The following is a 17,098-nucleotide window of genomic DNA, read 5'->3' as shown; positions in this document are numbered from 1 at the left end:
TGAGCGTCTGAGCCTCAGTTCTCAAATGTGAGAACCAGAGCCATGGGTCCTCTGACCCCTCACATGCGATGGGGATGAAAGAGGGTAGTGGGGGAGTTCCCGTCGTGGCACAGTGGTTAACGAATCCGACTAGGAACCATGGGGTTGCGGGTTCGGTCCCTGCCCTTGCTCAGTGGGTTAACGATCCGGCGTTGCCGTGAGCTGTGGTGTAGGTTGCAGACGCGGCTCGGATCCTACGTTGCTGTGGCTCTGGCGTAGGCTGGCGGCCACAGCTCCGATTCGACCCCTAGCCTGGGAACCTCCATATGCCGCAGGAGCGGCCCAAGAAATGGCAAAAAAAAAAAAAAGAGGGTAGTGGGAGTTCCTGCTGTGGCTCACTGGCTTAAGAACCCAACTAGTATCCATGAGAATATGGGTTCAATCCGCAGTCTCGTCAGTGAGTTAAGGATCCAGCGTTGCCGTGAGCTGTGATGTAGGTCACAGATGTGGCTCAGATCCTGCACTGCTGTGGCTGTGGTGTAGGCTGGCAACTACAGCTCTGCTTTGACCCCTAGCCTGGGAACCTCCATATGCCACAGAAAGAGCCCTAAGAAGAAGGAGGAAAAAAAAAAAAAAAACAGGTAAGACAGAGGCAGCTAAGCACCAAACAAATAATATTACTATTGGTACAAAAAATAAATACATAAATAAAAAAGATGAGACAGTGGAGGGCTAGTGAGGCTGGCTGGGAAATGGTTTCCTGAACTAGATGGTGCTTGGCCAAGCCTTGAAGGAAAATTAAGATTCGGAAAGCAGAGAGTTAAAAAGGGTATTGCAGACAAGAAGTGTGAATCAACACAGGAAGACAGGAAGATAAGCTCTACAACATGAATATACTTAACATTCTGGAGTTCCCGCTGTGGTGCAGTGGGTTAGGGATCCAGTGTTGTCTCTGCATCGGCTCAGGTCTATGCTGAGGCACGGGTTCGACCAGGGAACTTCCACAGGCCTGCACAGGTGAGGCCAAAAAAACAAAGAAAAAAGAAATACTTAACACTATGTAATCATACACTTAAAATGGTTAGATGGTACATTTTATGTTATGTGTATTTTATCTCAATTAAACATTTTCTTTTTTTGTGTTTTGTCTTTTTAGGGCCGCACCTGCGGCATATGGAGGTTTGGAGGCTAGGAGTTGAATCAGAGCTGTAGCCACCGGCCTATATCAGAGCCACAGCAACGTCAAATCCAAGCCACGTCTGTGACCTACACCACAGCTCACGGCAATGCCAGATCCTTAACCCACTGAGCAAGGCCAGGGATAGAACCCACAACTTCATGGTTCCTAGTCGGATTTGTTTCTGCTGCGCCACAATGGGAACTCCTCAATTAGGCTTTTTTTTTTTTTAATTTAAAAAACAAACAAAAATCCTGGAGTGCCCGTCGTGGCACAGTGGTTAACGAATCCGACGAGGAACCGTGAGGTTGAGGGTTCTATCCCTGGCCTTGCTCAGTGGGTTAACGATCCGGCGTTGCCATGAGCTGTGGTGTAGGTTGCAGACGCGGCTCGGATCCCATGTTGCTGTGGCTCTGATGTAGGCCGGAGACTACAGCTCCAATTCGACCCCTAGCCTGGGAACCTCCATATGCCGCGGGAGCGGCCCAAGAAATAGCAAAAAGACCAAAAAAAAAAAAAAAAATCCTGATTCTTCCAAAAAAAAAAGAAGACAAAAAGATATGACTGCCCCTGGCTGTTTGTAGCAAGTCATCAGCTGACCAGTCTGATTTTGAAGAAGGTCTGTGTAGAGAGACAGTGGAAGATCCAGTAAAGAAACAGACTGAACATTCCCATCATGGCTCAGCAGTTAACGAATCTGACTAGTATCCATGAGGACGTGGGTTCAATCCCTGGCCTTGCTCTGTGAGTTAGGGATCCAGCATTAGTGTAGGTTGGTATAGGTTCAGATCCCACACTCAGATCCCATATTGCCATGGCTGTGGCATAGGCCTCCGGCTACAGCTCCAAACCCTGGCCTAGGAACCTCCATATGCCTCAGGCTTGGCCCTAAAATGATGAAAGACAGACGGAAAAAGAAAGAAAGACAGAGAAAGACAGACAGAAAGACAGAAAAAGACAGAAAGACAGAAAGAAAGACAGAAAGAAAGACAGAAAGAAAGACAGAAAGAAAGACAGAAAGAAAGAAAGAAAGAAAGAAAGAAAGAAAGAAAGAAAGAAAGAAAGAAAGAAAGACAGACAGACAGACAGACAGACAGACAGAAAGACAGAAAGAAACTCGACTGAAGCTGGATTGTAGGAAATCTCAAGCCAATCAGGGGCACTTAAGTCTCTCAACCAAGGTTTCTAACTTTGTGGCCCAAAGGACGGGCTTCAAGTTTGGGCCTCTGAATACCCTGTAGTTAATCTTGAAAGTTTGTTCTCATGTACATTTTGATCTAGGGAGAGGATAAATAGCTTTCAGGTTCTCAAAAAGGTTTTTGACTTGGAAAACTTGAGACGTTCCCATCATGGTTCAGTGGAAACGAATGTGACGAGTATCCATGTAGACGCAGGTTCGATCCCTGGCCTCGCTCAGTAGGTTAAGGATCCGGCGTTGCCATGAGCTGTGGTGTAGGTTGCAGATGCGGCTCAGATCCCGCGTGGCTGTGGCTGTGGTGTAGGCTGGTGGTTCTAGCTCCGATTCGACCCCTAGCCTGGGAACCTCCACATGCCCTTAAAAAAATAGAAAAGAAAACTTGAAAATCACACATGTAGGCTAATCGGCACAGGAGTCTGTGTGGGGAAGGGATGGGAGTTGAGGTTATGTAAGTTGATCTCGTTTCCCTTGAGGCTGCTGTTAACTAAACACCAGACAGTATTATATAAACTGATACCACAGCTCTCTTTAGTACCTAATAGAGCTATTGTTAGATTATAAGAACAGCTCATCTGGGAAGGCTGGTGACACCTATTGTAGAAAGGAAACTAAGAAAGGGTGAGCAAAAAGGAGAACCCAGTAAAAGAGAGGAGGTAAGAAGATTCGAGACATTTAAATGTCACAGAAGCTGACATTTGGCATCAAAGATAAGAGTAGGATTAAGAAAAAATGAGGGGAGTTCCCGTTGTGGTTCAGCAGGTTAAGAACCTGACTAGTATCCATGAGAATGTGGGTTCAATCCCTGGCCTCGCTCAGTGGGTGAAGGGTCTGGCGTTGCAGTGAGCTGTGGTGTAGGTCTCAGATGGAGGCCTGGATTTGGCGTTGCCGTGGTTGTGGTGTAGGCCTCAGCTGTAGCTCCAATTTGACCCCTCGCCTGGGAACTTCCATATGCTGCAGAAGCGGCCCTAAAAAGGAAGAAAAAAAAGATGAGGAGTTCCCTGGTGGCCTAGAAGATTAAGGATGCGGTGTTGTCACTGCTATAGCATGGGCTCAGTCCCTGGCCCAGGAACTTCTGCATTCTTTGGGCCTGCCCGGGGAGTGGGGGGCTGGGGGAGGGGGATAAGGAATGAGAAGAAAAGATCTCTAATTTCTATGACCACCTTCAACTGCAGGTTCCGTAGAGTGATGCAAAACAGGTCAGAAGTTAAGCCAGCCAAACGAGTCACCTGGCGAGCAAAGGGAGGTGCTAGAATTATGATATCAGAACATCAAAAGCATCAACCAGGATGAACAGATAGGCAGTTGGAGTCCTAGCTGAGGAGGAGGTTAGTAGCACGTCCAAGATTTGGTTGTGAAAAGAAAAATAGGACCCACGTCAGAAGGAGGGGGTGAAAATGTCCTATATCCTCCACCCCAGTGAATGTCAAGATGCACAGAGGGGGCCCTCAGACATCTCTTGTGTGACGGCTGACTGTGGGCCCCCAGGAAGCAGCACAGAATAGAGCAAGCAAGGAGTTCCGCTTGCAATGGAAATGAATCCAACTAGGAACCAGGAGGTTGTAGGTTCGATCCCTGGCCTCGCTCAGTGGGTTAAGGATCTGGCATTGCCATGAGCTGTGGTGTAGGTCACAAACGCAGATCTGACTTGCTGTGGCTGTGGTGTAGGCCGGTGGCTGCAGTTCCGATTCGACCCCTAGCCTGAGAACCTCCGTATGCCTTGAGTGTGGCCCCAAAAAGCCAAAAAAAAAAAAAAAAAAGAATAGAGCAAGCAGGAGTAGAGAGTGACCCTTCCCTAAGAAACTATATGGAAGGAGGACAGAAAACATGAGTGGTGAGAAAAGGCAGGCTGGAGCTCTGTATTCCAGCCCAGCAAGGATCAGATGGAGCTGCCGGAGGAGCGCTTTTCCACATTAGCCTTCACCAAGGCCTTTTCTTCGAGACAAGATTAAGAAATGAAGTTAACCCTTAGGAGTTTGGAGTTTTTTTTGGCCTTTTTAGGGCCCACCCGCGGCATGTGAAGGTTCCCAGGCTAGGGGTTGAATCAGAGCTGCAGCTGCCAGTCTACACCACAGTCCCAGCAATGCCAGATTTGAGCGCAGTCTGTGACCTGCACAACAGCTCACAGCAATGCCAGATCCTTAACCCACTGAGCAAGGCTAAGGATCAACGCTGTATCCTCATGGATGCTCGTCGGGTCCACTAATCACTGAGCCACACGACAGGAACGCCAAGCCTTAGGAGTTCTTTAAAGCTAATTTGCAAGGAGACAGTCAGAACCAGGACAATAGGAAATGTATTTTATTTACAATTTCATTTCAGGTCCAGCATGGGGGCTACAGAGAGGTCAGAGGAATACTCTGCCCAGCTAAGTTTAAACTGGACAAGAAAACAATAGCTGGAGTCAGGATATGAAGATGTGACCGTACTGATGACATGGTGGGGACGGAAACTCTCTCAGCCAAATGTCAGCAATAGGCTCAGTCATTAAAATGCGATTCGTTTTGATGATTCTTAAATTACAAGAGGGCAACTCATCCAAACTTAGCACCATCTTCCACAAGGGGAAAGGAAGGCCTTCACAGAATGTCACAGAAAAGGGGCCCTCTCAGCACCTGGAGGGGAAGATCTGCAAAATCTGGTGACACCGCAGGGTCAGTGAAGGGTCACCGGGCGACGCTCAGTAGCGGGAAACCATAAGACGTGAATCATGTTCCACAACGCGGAGCTCAGGGTATACATAAAATAACCAGATGGACAGGCATGTATTATAAAAGTCAGTTTATTTTCCTTTTCTGTGTTTCATATTTTCCCTTTTTGTCTGTAATCAACTGATTGGAAATCTGCTTGATTCAGTAATGAGTTCATAAACACACCGTGTTTCAGGGTATAAACCAAGAGGTTGAAAAATATTCCTGAACCCTTTGCAAATTAGGCAGTCCTCAGGATTGCACATTTTTCGCCTGTTCACTTATATAATTTAACATATATTTACAGAATGACCTTAAAATAATTAGTACAGAATTCACAGCCTTGAAGACATACATTCCACAAACTTCTAAAGAACAGACACCTAGATACCCTCTAGCCCTAGCAATCCATTTGTGGGATGTGGTACCGCATCCTTAATGCCTGAAGGGCCAAAAGGTCTTTCCTTTTTCTCTACTCCTACTCTTCTGCTGAAGTAACTCAAGGAACCCGGTTGGGACAGAGACCGATCCTCTGAAAACAGGGCTAAGCCGAGGCGCTGTCCAAGCACTGGCTCCTGAAGTTCCCCGAGAACAAATGGGAGGTGAGTACTTGGGTGGTCAATTCTGCACTGGCATGTTCCCAGTGATGCACCTTATGGTCCTTGAAAGGAAGACTAAATACTTGCAGGCGTCCAAGATAATTCTCAACGAAGGCGGAGGAGAACAAGTTGACAATCGTGTCAAGATATTTCTGTTTCTGGAGCTGAATGGCTTCAGAACAGATACAGAGGGACTGGGCCAATCCACATGTAGTGTGATTTTTCCCACTGCAGTTCACAGAGGGAGTCTCTGTCCAAGGCAGGCTTATGCTGGATCCAGCTGCACTATTTGATCAGGATCTGATGCTTCAAAGATGAGCCACGCTCTGCAAACTCATTACCGAAGCAAAATGCAATGATGCTCTCTAATCACGGAGCACGTCCTTGATATAAACTGTGCAAGACTGCCTCGTGGTCCCTCAGCTCTCCAGGCTGGAGAACAAGGATCCAGGTCCAGCACAGCATTTAAGGTTAAAGGGATAAACCTCCACAGGCCAACAAAGACCTGGCAGATTCATTTCATAGGCCATTCAGTACGTTCATGAAACACCACCACAAATCATTATCAATAGTTCCTGTAGTGTAGAAAAACAGCCCAGCCTTCCTGCTGGTTAGCATCTCAGGGGGCTGATACTGTTGAAAGAGGCTTGACAATCTGAGGTTATGTTGGAGCTCTTAAGACAACCCCAAAAGAGGGTGAATGAAAAGAAATAATAGTTTCGGATGTGTTTCCTACTATTCTCGTTCTTTTGTGGGCACCGGTCACTCTCTCAATAAGCGAGCTGGTCGTCTTCGCATGAGAGAGCATATTTCCCTCACTATTAATGGTGAAATAAATAGAATTGTACAACTTGTCTGTGAAGAGAAAGAAGGATTAACTATGCAGTGACAATTTAATTAATTCTGTTAGAGCATCATGTTTTGAACAGAATAATGCATTTGGACAATTAACATCCATTTTGACGTTGTATAAGGATAACTCAGTCTTTAATGAATTAGACAATGATTGTGAAAATTAGTTATTATTACAAAATACTTTACAGTCTCTAACAAAGAACTAAGGTACACAAATAATTCGCCAGAGGCAGAGCAGAAAACGGATAGGAACTTGGATTTAAAACAGTGTTTCTGGAGTTCCCGTCGTGGCGCAGTGGTTAACGAATCCGACTAGGAACCATGAGGGAGCGGGTTCGGTCCCTGCCCTTGCTCAGTGGGTTAAGGATCCAGCGTTGCCGTGAGCTGTGGTGTAGGTCACAGACGCGGCTCGGATCCTGCATTGCTGTGGCTCTGGCGTAGGCTGGCAGCTACAGCTCCAATTCGACCCCTAGCCTGAGAACCTCCATATGCCATGGGAGCGGCCCAAGAAATGGCAAAAAGACCAAAAAAAAAACAAAAAACAGTGTTTCTTCTGATAGATTTCAGTTTTCTATTACAATTTCCACTACGATCATACCAGCAGGATCCTCAGGAGACATCTTCCTCTACGTAGCATGGATGCCAGAAGCCGAACACAGAGTTAGAGGGCCCAGGCTTTAGAAGCCAGAAGGCGGTTAGGCAGAAGAAAGCATCCTTTGTGACTGCAGAGACCATAAGCCCTAAGTCAGCTCCAGGGAATTCTAGGTGCTGAGCTAACCCAAGGCTCCTTGGACAAGGCTGAAGGACAGCGTCTGGACTCAGGGTAGGGGTAGGGGTAGGGGTAGGGGTAGGGATGGAGATTGCCTCCAACTAGGATGCCCTAGAATTAGGCACAGGATACTGAATGCATTCCTGGAGGACGAAGCCCTCACCAGACTCTCAAGTAGATCTGTCTTGAGCACTGGCTCCATAATGTGATAAGAGGATGTCAGATGCTTATTCAACAGACAGCAATGGTTTAAAAGCACAAGGCCGTATTCTGTATCGGCTGTTTCCCGGAAAGTACAGAGCTCCAGCCAAGAACGTCTAAGACACAACAGAAAGTTTCTCAAGAGACTTACGGTTCGTTTTACATCTCATACAGCACATCTTGTTAATTATACCAATGCTTCTTTTTTAACCCTATGTGGCCTGGAGTTCACTGTGATTTCCTTCAGAATTCCCAAATTTTATGTGTGTGTGTGTGTGTATTTACATATATTTTTAGGCGTATATTTATACACACACACACACACTTTTTTTTTTTTTGGTCGTTTTAGGGCCGAACCCGCAACATATGGAGGTTCCAAGGCTAGAGGTGGAATCAGAGGGATAGCTGCTGGCCTACGCCACAGCCATGGCAACTCGGGATCTGAGATGCATCTGCAACCTGCACCACAGCTCAAGGCAATGCCAGATCCTTAATCCACTGAGCCAGGCCAGGGATCGGACCTGTGTCCTCATGTATGCTAGCTAAGATTTGTTTCTGCTGAGCCATGACAGGAACTCGCACAAATTATGTCTAGCAGAGTGTGCCCTGGAATAGTACCCTGATTAATGGTTGGGAATCTAAGTTTCTTATCATTTTTTCTGAAATTATAAATGATAATACTCTTTAGACTCAAGCCAAGGACAAACTAACAGGTCTTTTTACCTTTAAAAAAAAAAAAAAAAAAGATGTATCTCTTTTTTTTGGCCGTGCCCACGACGTGCGGAAGTTTCCAGGCCAGGAATCAAACCTGTGCCATAGCCGCGACTCAAGCCACTGCAGTGACAACACCAGATCCTTCACCTGCTGTTGCCACAAGAGAACTCCAAGAATGTGCCTTTTAGAATGACAAAATTTTACTTTTCACAAAAGAATCTTTAAAAACAGTCAGCAATTTTGCTGGTTTAAGAAGTGATTTAACTACAAAAAGAAATGATCTATTGATATGTGCAACAACAGGTATATATCTATTTGAATCTCAAAATAATTACGCCGACTGGAAAGAAACAGGTAAAAATAGGTAGGGTTCGATTCCATTTATACTAAACTCAAGAAAATACCAACTATAGCAACAGAAAATGGATCAGCATTTATTTAGCTGCAGAGCAGCAGTGGTGTGGTAGAGGGAGGCGGGAGACAAGGATGAAACAGTGCCCTGAGGACACTTTTGGGAGGGAGGGATCCGTTTACTGTCCTGATCATGACGAGGTTTCCCAGAAGTGTATGCATATAGGTTAAACCTCGCCGAATTTTACACGGTAAATATGTGCAATTTAAGTCAATTAGTCCTCAACAAAAAAGGACTATTTTGTATGTAAAAAGAAATAGATGATTTAAGTAAATGCTTTGAACGAATTTAATTTTAAAATGACTAGGTTAAAAAAAAAAAAAGCACACACTTACCATAAGAATGAAGAAGTAGAACACCCACATCCATCCCAGGTTGTCCTGGATCAAAGAGACTAAATACTAAGAAGGAGAAAAAGAAATCACAACATAACCCTTTACAAACTAATAACATGAAGTAGCTAAAGCGTAGATTAAACGGGGCTCTTCTAGAAAAGAAGAAGGGAGTTAGGATTTGTATGTTTCGCAGCTTATGGAGCTTTTTCAAATACAGGCTCCTATTCAAGCTTTGTGGACGACCTTCGTTTGGTAAGCTGGTGGAGTCCAAATACGAACACTGCACAGCAAAAGGCATATGCCCAGAAGGTTTACTCTTACTCACTTTGCTTTTAAGAGGAAAATGAATAGCCTGAGCCACTTCAATTTTAATCATTCCTTCTTCCAATAAAGGTACTCTCGGAGTTCCCGCTGTGGCTCCATGAAGACGCAGGTCTGATCCCTGGCCTCGTTCAGTGGATTAAGGATCCCAAGTTGCTATAGCTGTGGTGTAGGCCAGCAGCTACAGCTCTGATTCAACCCCTCGCCTGGGAACTTCCATATGCTGCAGGTGCAGCCCTAAAAGGGCAAAAAATAAAATAAAAAAATAAAGCATACCATTCATTTTCCAATTACGCTGTTTGCGCATAGGATTACTGTTCGACTTTGACACTCTACAGCAAACTCTTTTCCTTCATTTTCAATTACCAAAAAGTATCCAATAGCTTTTACCCCATTTTCTTTTTTTTTAATTACGGTAAAATACGTATAACACAAAACTTGCCATTTAAACCACCTTTCAGTGTGTAACTCAGCATCATCAAATACATTCGCGATATTACACAACTATCACCACTACCAATTTTCAAACAGAAACTCTCTATCCATTAAACCTCTGCAAGAACTCTCCATGGTCCCCTCTCCTCAGCCCCTGACAAACTCTTATCTGCTTGTGGTCTCTATCAAATTGCCTAAAGTTCACGTTAAATGGAATCACACAATATTTGTCCTTTTGCATCTGGCTTATTTCATTGAGCATAAGGTTGCAACATGGATCAGAATTCCATTCCTTTTTTTGTGGCTGAATAATACTCCACTGCAAGATACCACTTTTTGTTTAGCCATTCATCTATCGATGGACACTTGAGTTATTACCACCTTTCAGCTATTATACTGCTACAATGACCATGGACAAACCAATGCCTGAATCTTTGTTTTCAATTCTTCGTGTGCAGCACATGGAGGAGGAGAACTGCGAGGGCACATGGTAATTCTATGTTTAACTTTTTGAGGAACCACCATAGTGTTTTCTGTAACAGCTGCGTAATTTTGCATTCCCACCAGCACTGTGTGGGAATTTTCCCACATCCTCACCAATACTTGTTACTTTTATTTTAATTATAGCCATCCTAATTGGGTGTGAAGTGATGACAGCTCATGTTTTTATTTGCATTTCCCTAACAGACCAAGGAGAATGAGCATCTTTTCAAGTGTTCACTGACCACTGGTATAATCCGTCATGAGGATTTGTGCCTATGTCTTCTTATAAAGGTTTTATTTCTTTATTTTTATTTTTTGCTTTTTAGGGCGGCACCCACAGCATATGGAGGGTCCCCGGCTAGGGATGGAATCGGAGCTATTGCTGCTGGCCTACACCACAGCTCACAGCAACGCCAGATCCTTAACCCACTGAGCAAGGCCAGGGATCGAACCCACAACCTCATGGTTCCTAGTCGGATTCACTTCCACTGCGCCACAATGGGAAGTCCTTTCTAAAGGTTTATAGTTTTAGCTCCTTAGGTATTTGATCCATTTTGAGTGAATATGGAAAAGGTCCAAATTCACTATTTTGCACTGTGTATATCCAGTTTTTCCAGCACTGTTTGTTGGTGAAGAAACCACTTTTTCCCCATTGTATTGGTACCTTTGTCAAAAATCAATTGACCACAGATGTAAGAGTTTAACCCATGTTCACCTTACTAGTCAAAATTTTAAGTGGAAGAAATGAAGGAGCTCCCATTGTGGCTCAGTGGTTAACACACCAATCAATGTGACACACTGTGACAAGGGTTCTACTAGACGGAGGCACCAACCGCTATTGAAACCAGAGGGGAAAAAACAAGTTTTTTGGTGGAAAGTCAAGGAAAGGTTGGGGGAACAATGCTATTCAGTATGAGTTAGGGGAGTGCCTGGGGACAAGGCTGATGGCTTTTTTTTTTTTTTTTTGGTACTTTTAGGGCTGCATGAGCGGCATAAAGAAGTTCCCAGGCTAAGGACTGACTCGGAGCTGCAGCTGCCAGGCTACACCACAACCACAGCAACACGGGATCAGAGCCACATCTGCGAGCTACACCACAGCTCACGGCAACGCCAGATCCTTACCCCACTGGGCAAGGCCAGGGATCGAACCTGTGTCCTCATGAATGCTAGTCAGATTCGTCCAGCACTCTGAATTTTTAATATTAAGTCATGGAGTTTGGGGTTTCATACCTCAAGCAATGGGAAACCATTCAAAAATCAAAACGGCAGGGGGATGAATAAGGCTAACAACGACTTACTCTGGATCCTACTTCCCAAACCATGAACGTCAGTCTACTGCGGACCCGAGTTCAGTTAGGGATCTGAACACCGGCAGGCATTCTCAACAAGAAGAAGGTCCTTGAAGTGCTAATTAAAATCTATGCATTTGATTAGTGAAGACAACATTAGCTAGGAAGGAAAACTTCATACACAGTAATTTCAGAAAGGGATGCCCATATCCATGAGGACACAGGTTCGATCCCTGGCCTTGCTCAGTGGGTTAAGGATCCAGCGTTGCAGCGAGCTGTGGTGTAGGCCGGCAGCTACAGCTCCAGATTGACCCCTAGCCTGGGAACCTCCATATGCCATGGGTATAGCCCTAAAAAAGACAAAAAAAGAAAAGAAAACAAGTTTCTCCCATCTTTACCAAGTTATTTTTTTTTTCCTGTTAATCTCATAATCAAATGTGCTAACGCACTGATGCCATCAAGCGTTCATGCTATAACCATTCGGCAAATATCTGAATGTCTACTGCGTGCCAGGCACCATTCCCGACACTGGGGCTACAGCAGAACATAAAACAAATATAAAGCTGCCCTTGTGAAGCTCACGTTACGGGGAGAGAGACAGACACTGACAAATAAATATACAATATACGGCTCGGGGAGGTTTATCTTCCTCAATACTTGCTCTCGCATTAACCAGACATGCAGTGATCCACCCTCATTAGGCAAGCAAGGCAGCAATCTTCAAGGCCACTAATGATCTGCATGTCAAACCTACGAGCCTTGTTTCCCCCCTTCTTTCTTCTGGCCTCTCACGTCCATGATCTTAGTAACACGCCTCCCCAGGTTCTGACTTTCTGCTTCTTTGACCACTGAGCATTCTCTGCGGTTCTGCCTGTTTCCTTTCCCCACTGAACATCCCATCACTCCACGGCTTCAACTATTTTATCCACGCAGATGATGCTCAAATCCATATTCTGCACGATTAGCACTCAATGACCTAGAGCACCATACCCGAGGAGCGGCAGGACTCACGACCACCCCAGAGAAGAAATACCTTTCTACAGCTGGATTTAAGCAAAAAAAGACCCATAGCAATAGGTCTGACTACCGACAACAGGCCAGTCTCAGCCTCGACGATCTCAAACTTCAGAGCGCCTTAGAGTCACCGGGAGAGCCTGTGGAGGGACGAAGCCCCCGGCTCTCACTCAGCACGTCTCGAGTAAGCTTGGTGTCCTGTACCTGCGTGAAGAGCTCAGATGATTCTGACACAAGACTGCCTTTTGAGACACAGTGGCAGGAAGCAGAGAAAGCGACTCAGGGCAGCTGTGAGGTCCAGGGCATTTTCTGGTGGGGATGCACGTGCAGAACGGGTGTACGCGTGTGGGTTTGGTGGGGGAGAGGAGGCAGGGCCTGCCTGTCAGGTGGGGGATAAGGAGAAGCATGTGTCTCTTGGCCTCCGTGGAGTGCCAAGTTCAGGCTGCAAGAAGGCGGTGGTGGGCTGGGACTGAAGGATCTGATGAGGTGTTAGCATCTTTCTAGACAGGAAGAAAGTAGAGGAAGGAAGGAACTGAAACATGCGGAGGGACCTTCTACATCCGACGTCATCAGGCGGACCTCGGAGGAGACAAAAAACCCCAGGCTCTCGGCCCAGAGCGCTACAGCACAAGAGCGCCACCTACTGTGGTCCCGCGGGTAAACTCTTCACTGATGAATTCAGGACGACAGGACACCCCAAGTCAAGGTGTCAACTGCTCTCTCACCTGGCCCACCGCAGCTCCAATGCTCCCAGTTCCATCAACGATTCCTGTGACGGTCGCCAGAGCCTCATTGCTCCCTTGGATCAGTTCTTGACGACCCAGGTCCGCAGAAATAGCAGAGCTGATCATATTAGAAGGGCCCCCGATGAAAAACCCTGAATTTATAAATAGAATAGGGTCTTACTAAGACACTCTTTGTGACAATGCTAAGAATCTACTGAATAAGGCAAATCCTTATCCCAGCATCTTCATCCGTATGTTGGAGAAAAACAGAAAGAGGGAAAGAAAGAACTGGTAAAAATGGAAACTCCCCCAGAGAGGAGCATCTTCAACCTAGTTAGCATCCACTTTTCTGTAAAAAGAAAATATGGGAGCTCCCATCTTGGCTCAGTGGTGACGAACCCAACTAGCATCCATGCGGATGCAGGTTCGAGCCCAGGCCTCACTCAGTGAGTTAAGGATCTGGCACTGCCGTGAGCTGTGGTGGAGGTCGCAGACGCAGCTCTGATCTGTGGGTGTGGCTGTGGTGTAGGCCGGCAGCGACAGCTCTCACTAGACCCGTAGCCTGGGAACTTTCACATGCTGCAGGTACGGCCCTAAAGATACCAAAAAAAAACTTAAAAATTTAAAAAACATATATAGTGAACACGCACCTTTCTAATCCAGTGAATCGTGCATTCACGGACAACTAACTGCACTAGCTTGTCAAATTCTATGGGAGAGACACGTCACAGGGCGTCAGACTACCCCGATTCAGCCAAACAAACATACTGGAGGAAAAGGGGGAGAAGAGCAAAAGCGATCTAAACGGTGCAGGGCATTCCACCTGCCTCTGCTCTCAGGGAGGCCGTCCAAGGTCTGAGCAGCAGTCGGCCCACGTGACTCTGTCCAGCGCCTCGATCGGCTCCACGTGCCTCAGGCAGCAGGGCCCCCGCCCCGTCTCCCATGGTCTCAGGTTCACAATAAGAACTTGTCTCTAACATGGTCACTAACTGCCCTCAACTGTTTCATCCGGGACTCAAGCAAAAAATACTGACTGGAGATCCCGCTGTGGCTCAGTGCTTAACAAACCCGACCAGCATCCATGAGGACGCAGGTGCGATCCCTGCGTTCTTGTTCAGGGGGTTAAGGATCCAGCGTTGCCGCGAGCTATGGTATAGGTCGCAGATGAGGCTCGGATCCTGTGTTGCTGTGGCTGTGGGGTAGGCCAGTGGCTACAGCTCCGATTTGATCCCTAGCCTGGGAAGCTTCATATGCTGTGAGTGCGGCCCTAAAAAGACCAAAAAAAAAAAAAAAAAGAGAGAGAAAGAAAAGCTGACCAATTCCAGCATAAGGAGGAAGGACTAGCTATACTGGACTTGGGGAAAGCTGGTGAACTGGCATCCCCTGGGGCATCTTCCTAAGCCACTTCTGGAAGTAATTCGGTGGGGCAGGAATCAAAAATCGTAGAAAATCTCTGCTAAGAGGGATGCTTCTCAAGGAGTTTCCTTCTGGCACAGTGGGTTAAGGACAGACGTTGTCGCTGCTGTGGCTCGGGTTCGATCCCTGGCCTGGGAACATCCACATGCCATGGACGTGGCCAAACAAAGGGGGGACTGCGGCTATAACAGCAAGACTGAGGCATCTTTCTTTTAACTGTTTGAGTTCTCCACGATTAAGGTTTTAGCATTACTCAAACTGAGGGAGAAATCAGTTTCCTCCTTTCCTTTTTATTTATAGAGGGAGAAGGCAGTGCAACAGAGCCCTCGGCCTACCTGTGACAGCCATCAGAAGGGCATTGATGGACTTATCGTTTGGAGAACCTGTGAGGGAAGACAAGACACAGGACAAAGCTGTGAGGAGCGCGCATTACACGTGCCTCCACCGAACGGCACACACTGATCCGGCTCGCCGCGGCCTCACCCATCACACCGGCAGACGACAGGCGGATCCACTCCAGCACCGCCTCTCCCAACTTTTATTTGCAATGTCTGCCTCTCACTGGTGCTCAAGCTACTGCGACTTGTAAAAGCTACAGAAAAACTCTACTTCTATCTCAGCAGCATCTTAAGGAACATACACCAAACCTACTAATTACCATCTTTCCTCTTTTGAAACCTTGTCCCTTTTATTGTTTTATTGGCTCTAATGCTGTCCCTCTGGAGCCTACCCACAAACAAAGCATATGCACTCCCCAGCAAGCTTTTAAACAAACCAACAAAGCAGGAGAGATGCCAGTTTCCTCCCCAATACAAATAAAACTATGTGATGATACTCTCACCCGCTTTTACAGGACAACACAAAGTTCCCCTCTTACGCTGTTGCGGCTGCTCTCCCCCGGCTGATCACTGACTCAAGGCAAATAAATGCCTTGGACCCAAGGGATCAGGGAAATAATGTACTGGCAAGGGAATACTCACGGCTGTATCCAACGAGGGACCCGACAGCCAGCAGCAGGCTGAGGGCTAAAACGGGGGCTCTCTTCTGCAGCACATCGGAGACGAAGCCCTGCAGAGTGCCACCTTCAAGCACAAAGAGGGCAGCCCCATCAGAGTCATTTCCAAGTTAGCTCAGTTACCTCACTCTTGCTTACCACGTACCCTCCGCCCGCTATCAGGATCCTAACACGTGTCTCTGCAAAAAGAGAGCTGCCTCCCCTAAAAAGATTCCTCCGAGATTTCCTTTTAGAAAGGCTACCTGACTGTGAACCGCCATGCGGATGATGGGGACAGGACACCGCAATTCAGACACTAAAACAAGGGAAAAATCATCAGAACTACCCCCCATATTCCTTCTTGCTTTTCCTTCTCAAAGCAGCTGTGAAGGCTTTTCCTGATTTTTCTGCTTTTTATTTTAAAAGGTAATTAATCAAGGACTATGCCTCACAGGCTATTAGTAGTCGGGAACATAAATGCTCCCTAAAATTGAATGCAGCGATTATGGCTCAGTAATAACTAACAGGACAGGATGCTTAAAAAGAGGTCGTGTAGATCCTTGAAGCCTCTTAGTCACATTTAGACATAGTCCTGTTTGGAGGTCTGGGGCCACGGGGCACCTGCTACATCCTCATCAGAGACCCAGACGGATGTGCAGGTCTAAAGGCGTCAACCTCACCTTTGGCTCTGGAAGAAGAGCACACGGGTTCAAACACAGTATCGCCTAAGGATACACCACGCTTTCATGAGCTCAGAAAACACTTAGTCTTACCACACTTCTTTTTTTTGTTTTAGCCTTTTGAGGGCCACACTCTCGGCATATGGAGGTTCCCAGGCTGGGGGTCGCATTGGAGCTGTAGCCGCCAGCCTATGCCACAGCCACAGCCACGCCAGATCTGAGCCGCATCTGCGACCTACACCACAGCTCACAGCAATGCCAGATCCTTGACCCACTGAGCAAGGCCAGGGATTGAACCCGCAACCTCACACTTCCTAGTCGGATTCATTTCCACTGCACCACGACAGGAACTCCTCCTCTTACCACACTTCTAAATGTAAACATTATAGAAAGGATATTAGTGTTTCACCACACCCATAGAAGCAATATCCACCAAAATGCAGTCTTGTACATCCGTCTGATTTTAAAGTTTCCGACTTATTTATACTTCCAGCTATAGCAAAAAGTTATATTAAAATCTTCTTGTGTACAGGAGTTCCCACCGTGGCACAGTGGGTTAAGAATCTGACTGCAGGAGTTCCCGTCGTGGCGCAGTGGTTAACGAATCCGACTAGGAACCATGAGGTTGTGGGTTCGATCCCTGGCCTTGCTCAGTGGGTTAAGGATCCAGCATTGCTGTGAGCTGTGGCGTTAGGTCGCAGACGCGGCTTGGATCCTGAGTTGCTGTGCCTGTGTCGTAGGCCAGTGGCTACAGCTCTGATTCAACCCCTAGCCCAGGAACCTCCATATGCCATGAGAGCAGCCCTAGAAAAGCA

The 17,098-nt window shown here is 46.6% G+C and overlaps 1 protein-coding gene across 4 annotated transcripts in view; it reads right to left on the bottom strand.

The window, feature by feature from the left end:
• The window catches only part of SLC37A3 (solute carrier family 37 member 3), a 103,464-nt gene that overhangs the window by 45,437 nt on the left and 40,929 nt on the right, over positions 1 to 17,098 (bottom strand). For 3 of the 4 annotated variants that reach the window (XM_047762964.1, XM_047762966.1, XM_047762965.1), the window contains exons 11-15: positions 15,590 to 15,691; positions 14,945 to 14,992; positions 13,194 to 13,345; positions 8,927 to 8,992; positions 882 to 988 (exon numbers count right to left, since the gene is read on the bottom strand). In XM_047762964.1, the coding sequence (XP_047618920.1) occupies positions 882 to 988; positions 8,927 to 8,992; positions 13,194 to 13,345; positions 14,945 to 14,992; positions 15,590 to 15,691 (475 nt within the window). Of the gene's footprint in view, positions 1 to 881; positions 989 to 4,634; positions 6,496 to 8,926; positions 8,993 to 13,193; positions 13,346 to 14,944; positions 14,993 to 15,589; positions 15,692 to 17,098 lie in introns of those variants that run through there. The other variant, XM_047762967.1, reaches the window with a different exon arrangement.

This window comes from Phacochoerus africanus, chromosome 16 (assembly GCF_016906955.1).
Source record: "Phacochoerus africanus isolate WHEZ1 chromosome 16, ROS_Pafr_v1, whole genome shotgun sequence".
NCBI classification, from domain to species: Eukaryota; Metazoa; Chordata; class Mammalia; order Artiodactyla; family Suidae; genus Phacochoerus; species Phacochoerus africanus.
Note: the sequence above shows the minus strand (reverse complement) of the source record. Positions and strands in the feature narration are given on the sequence as shown.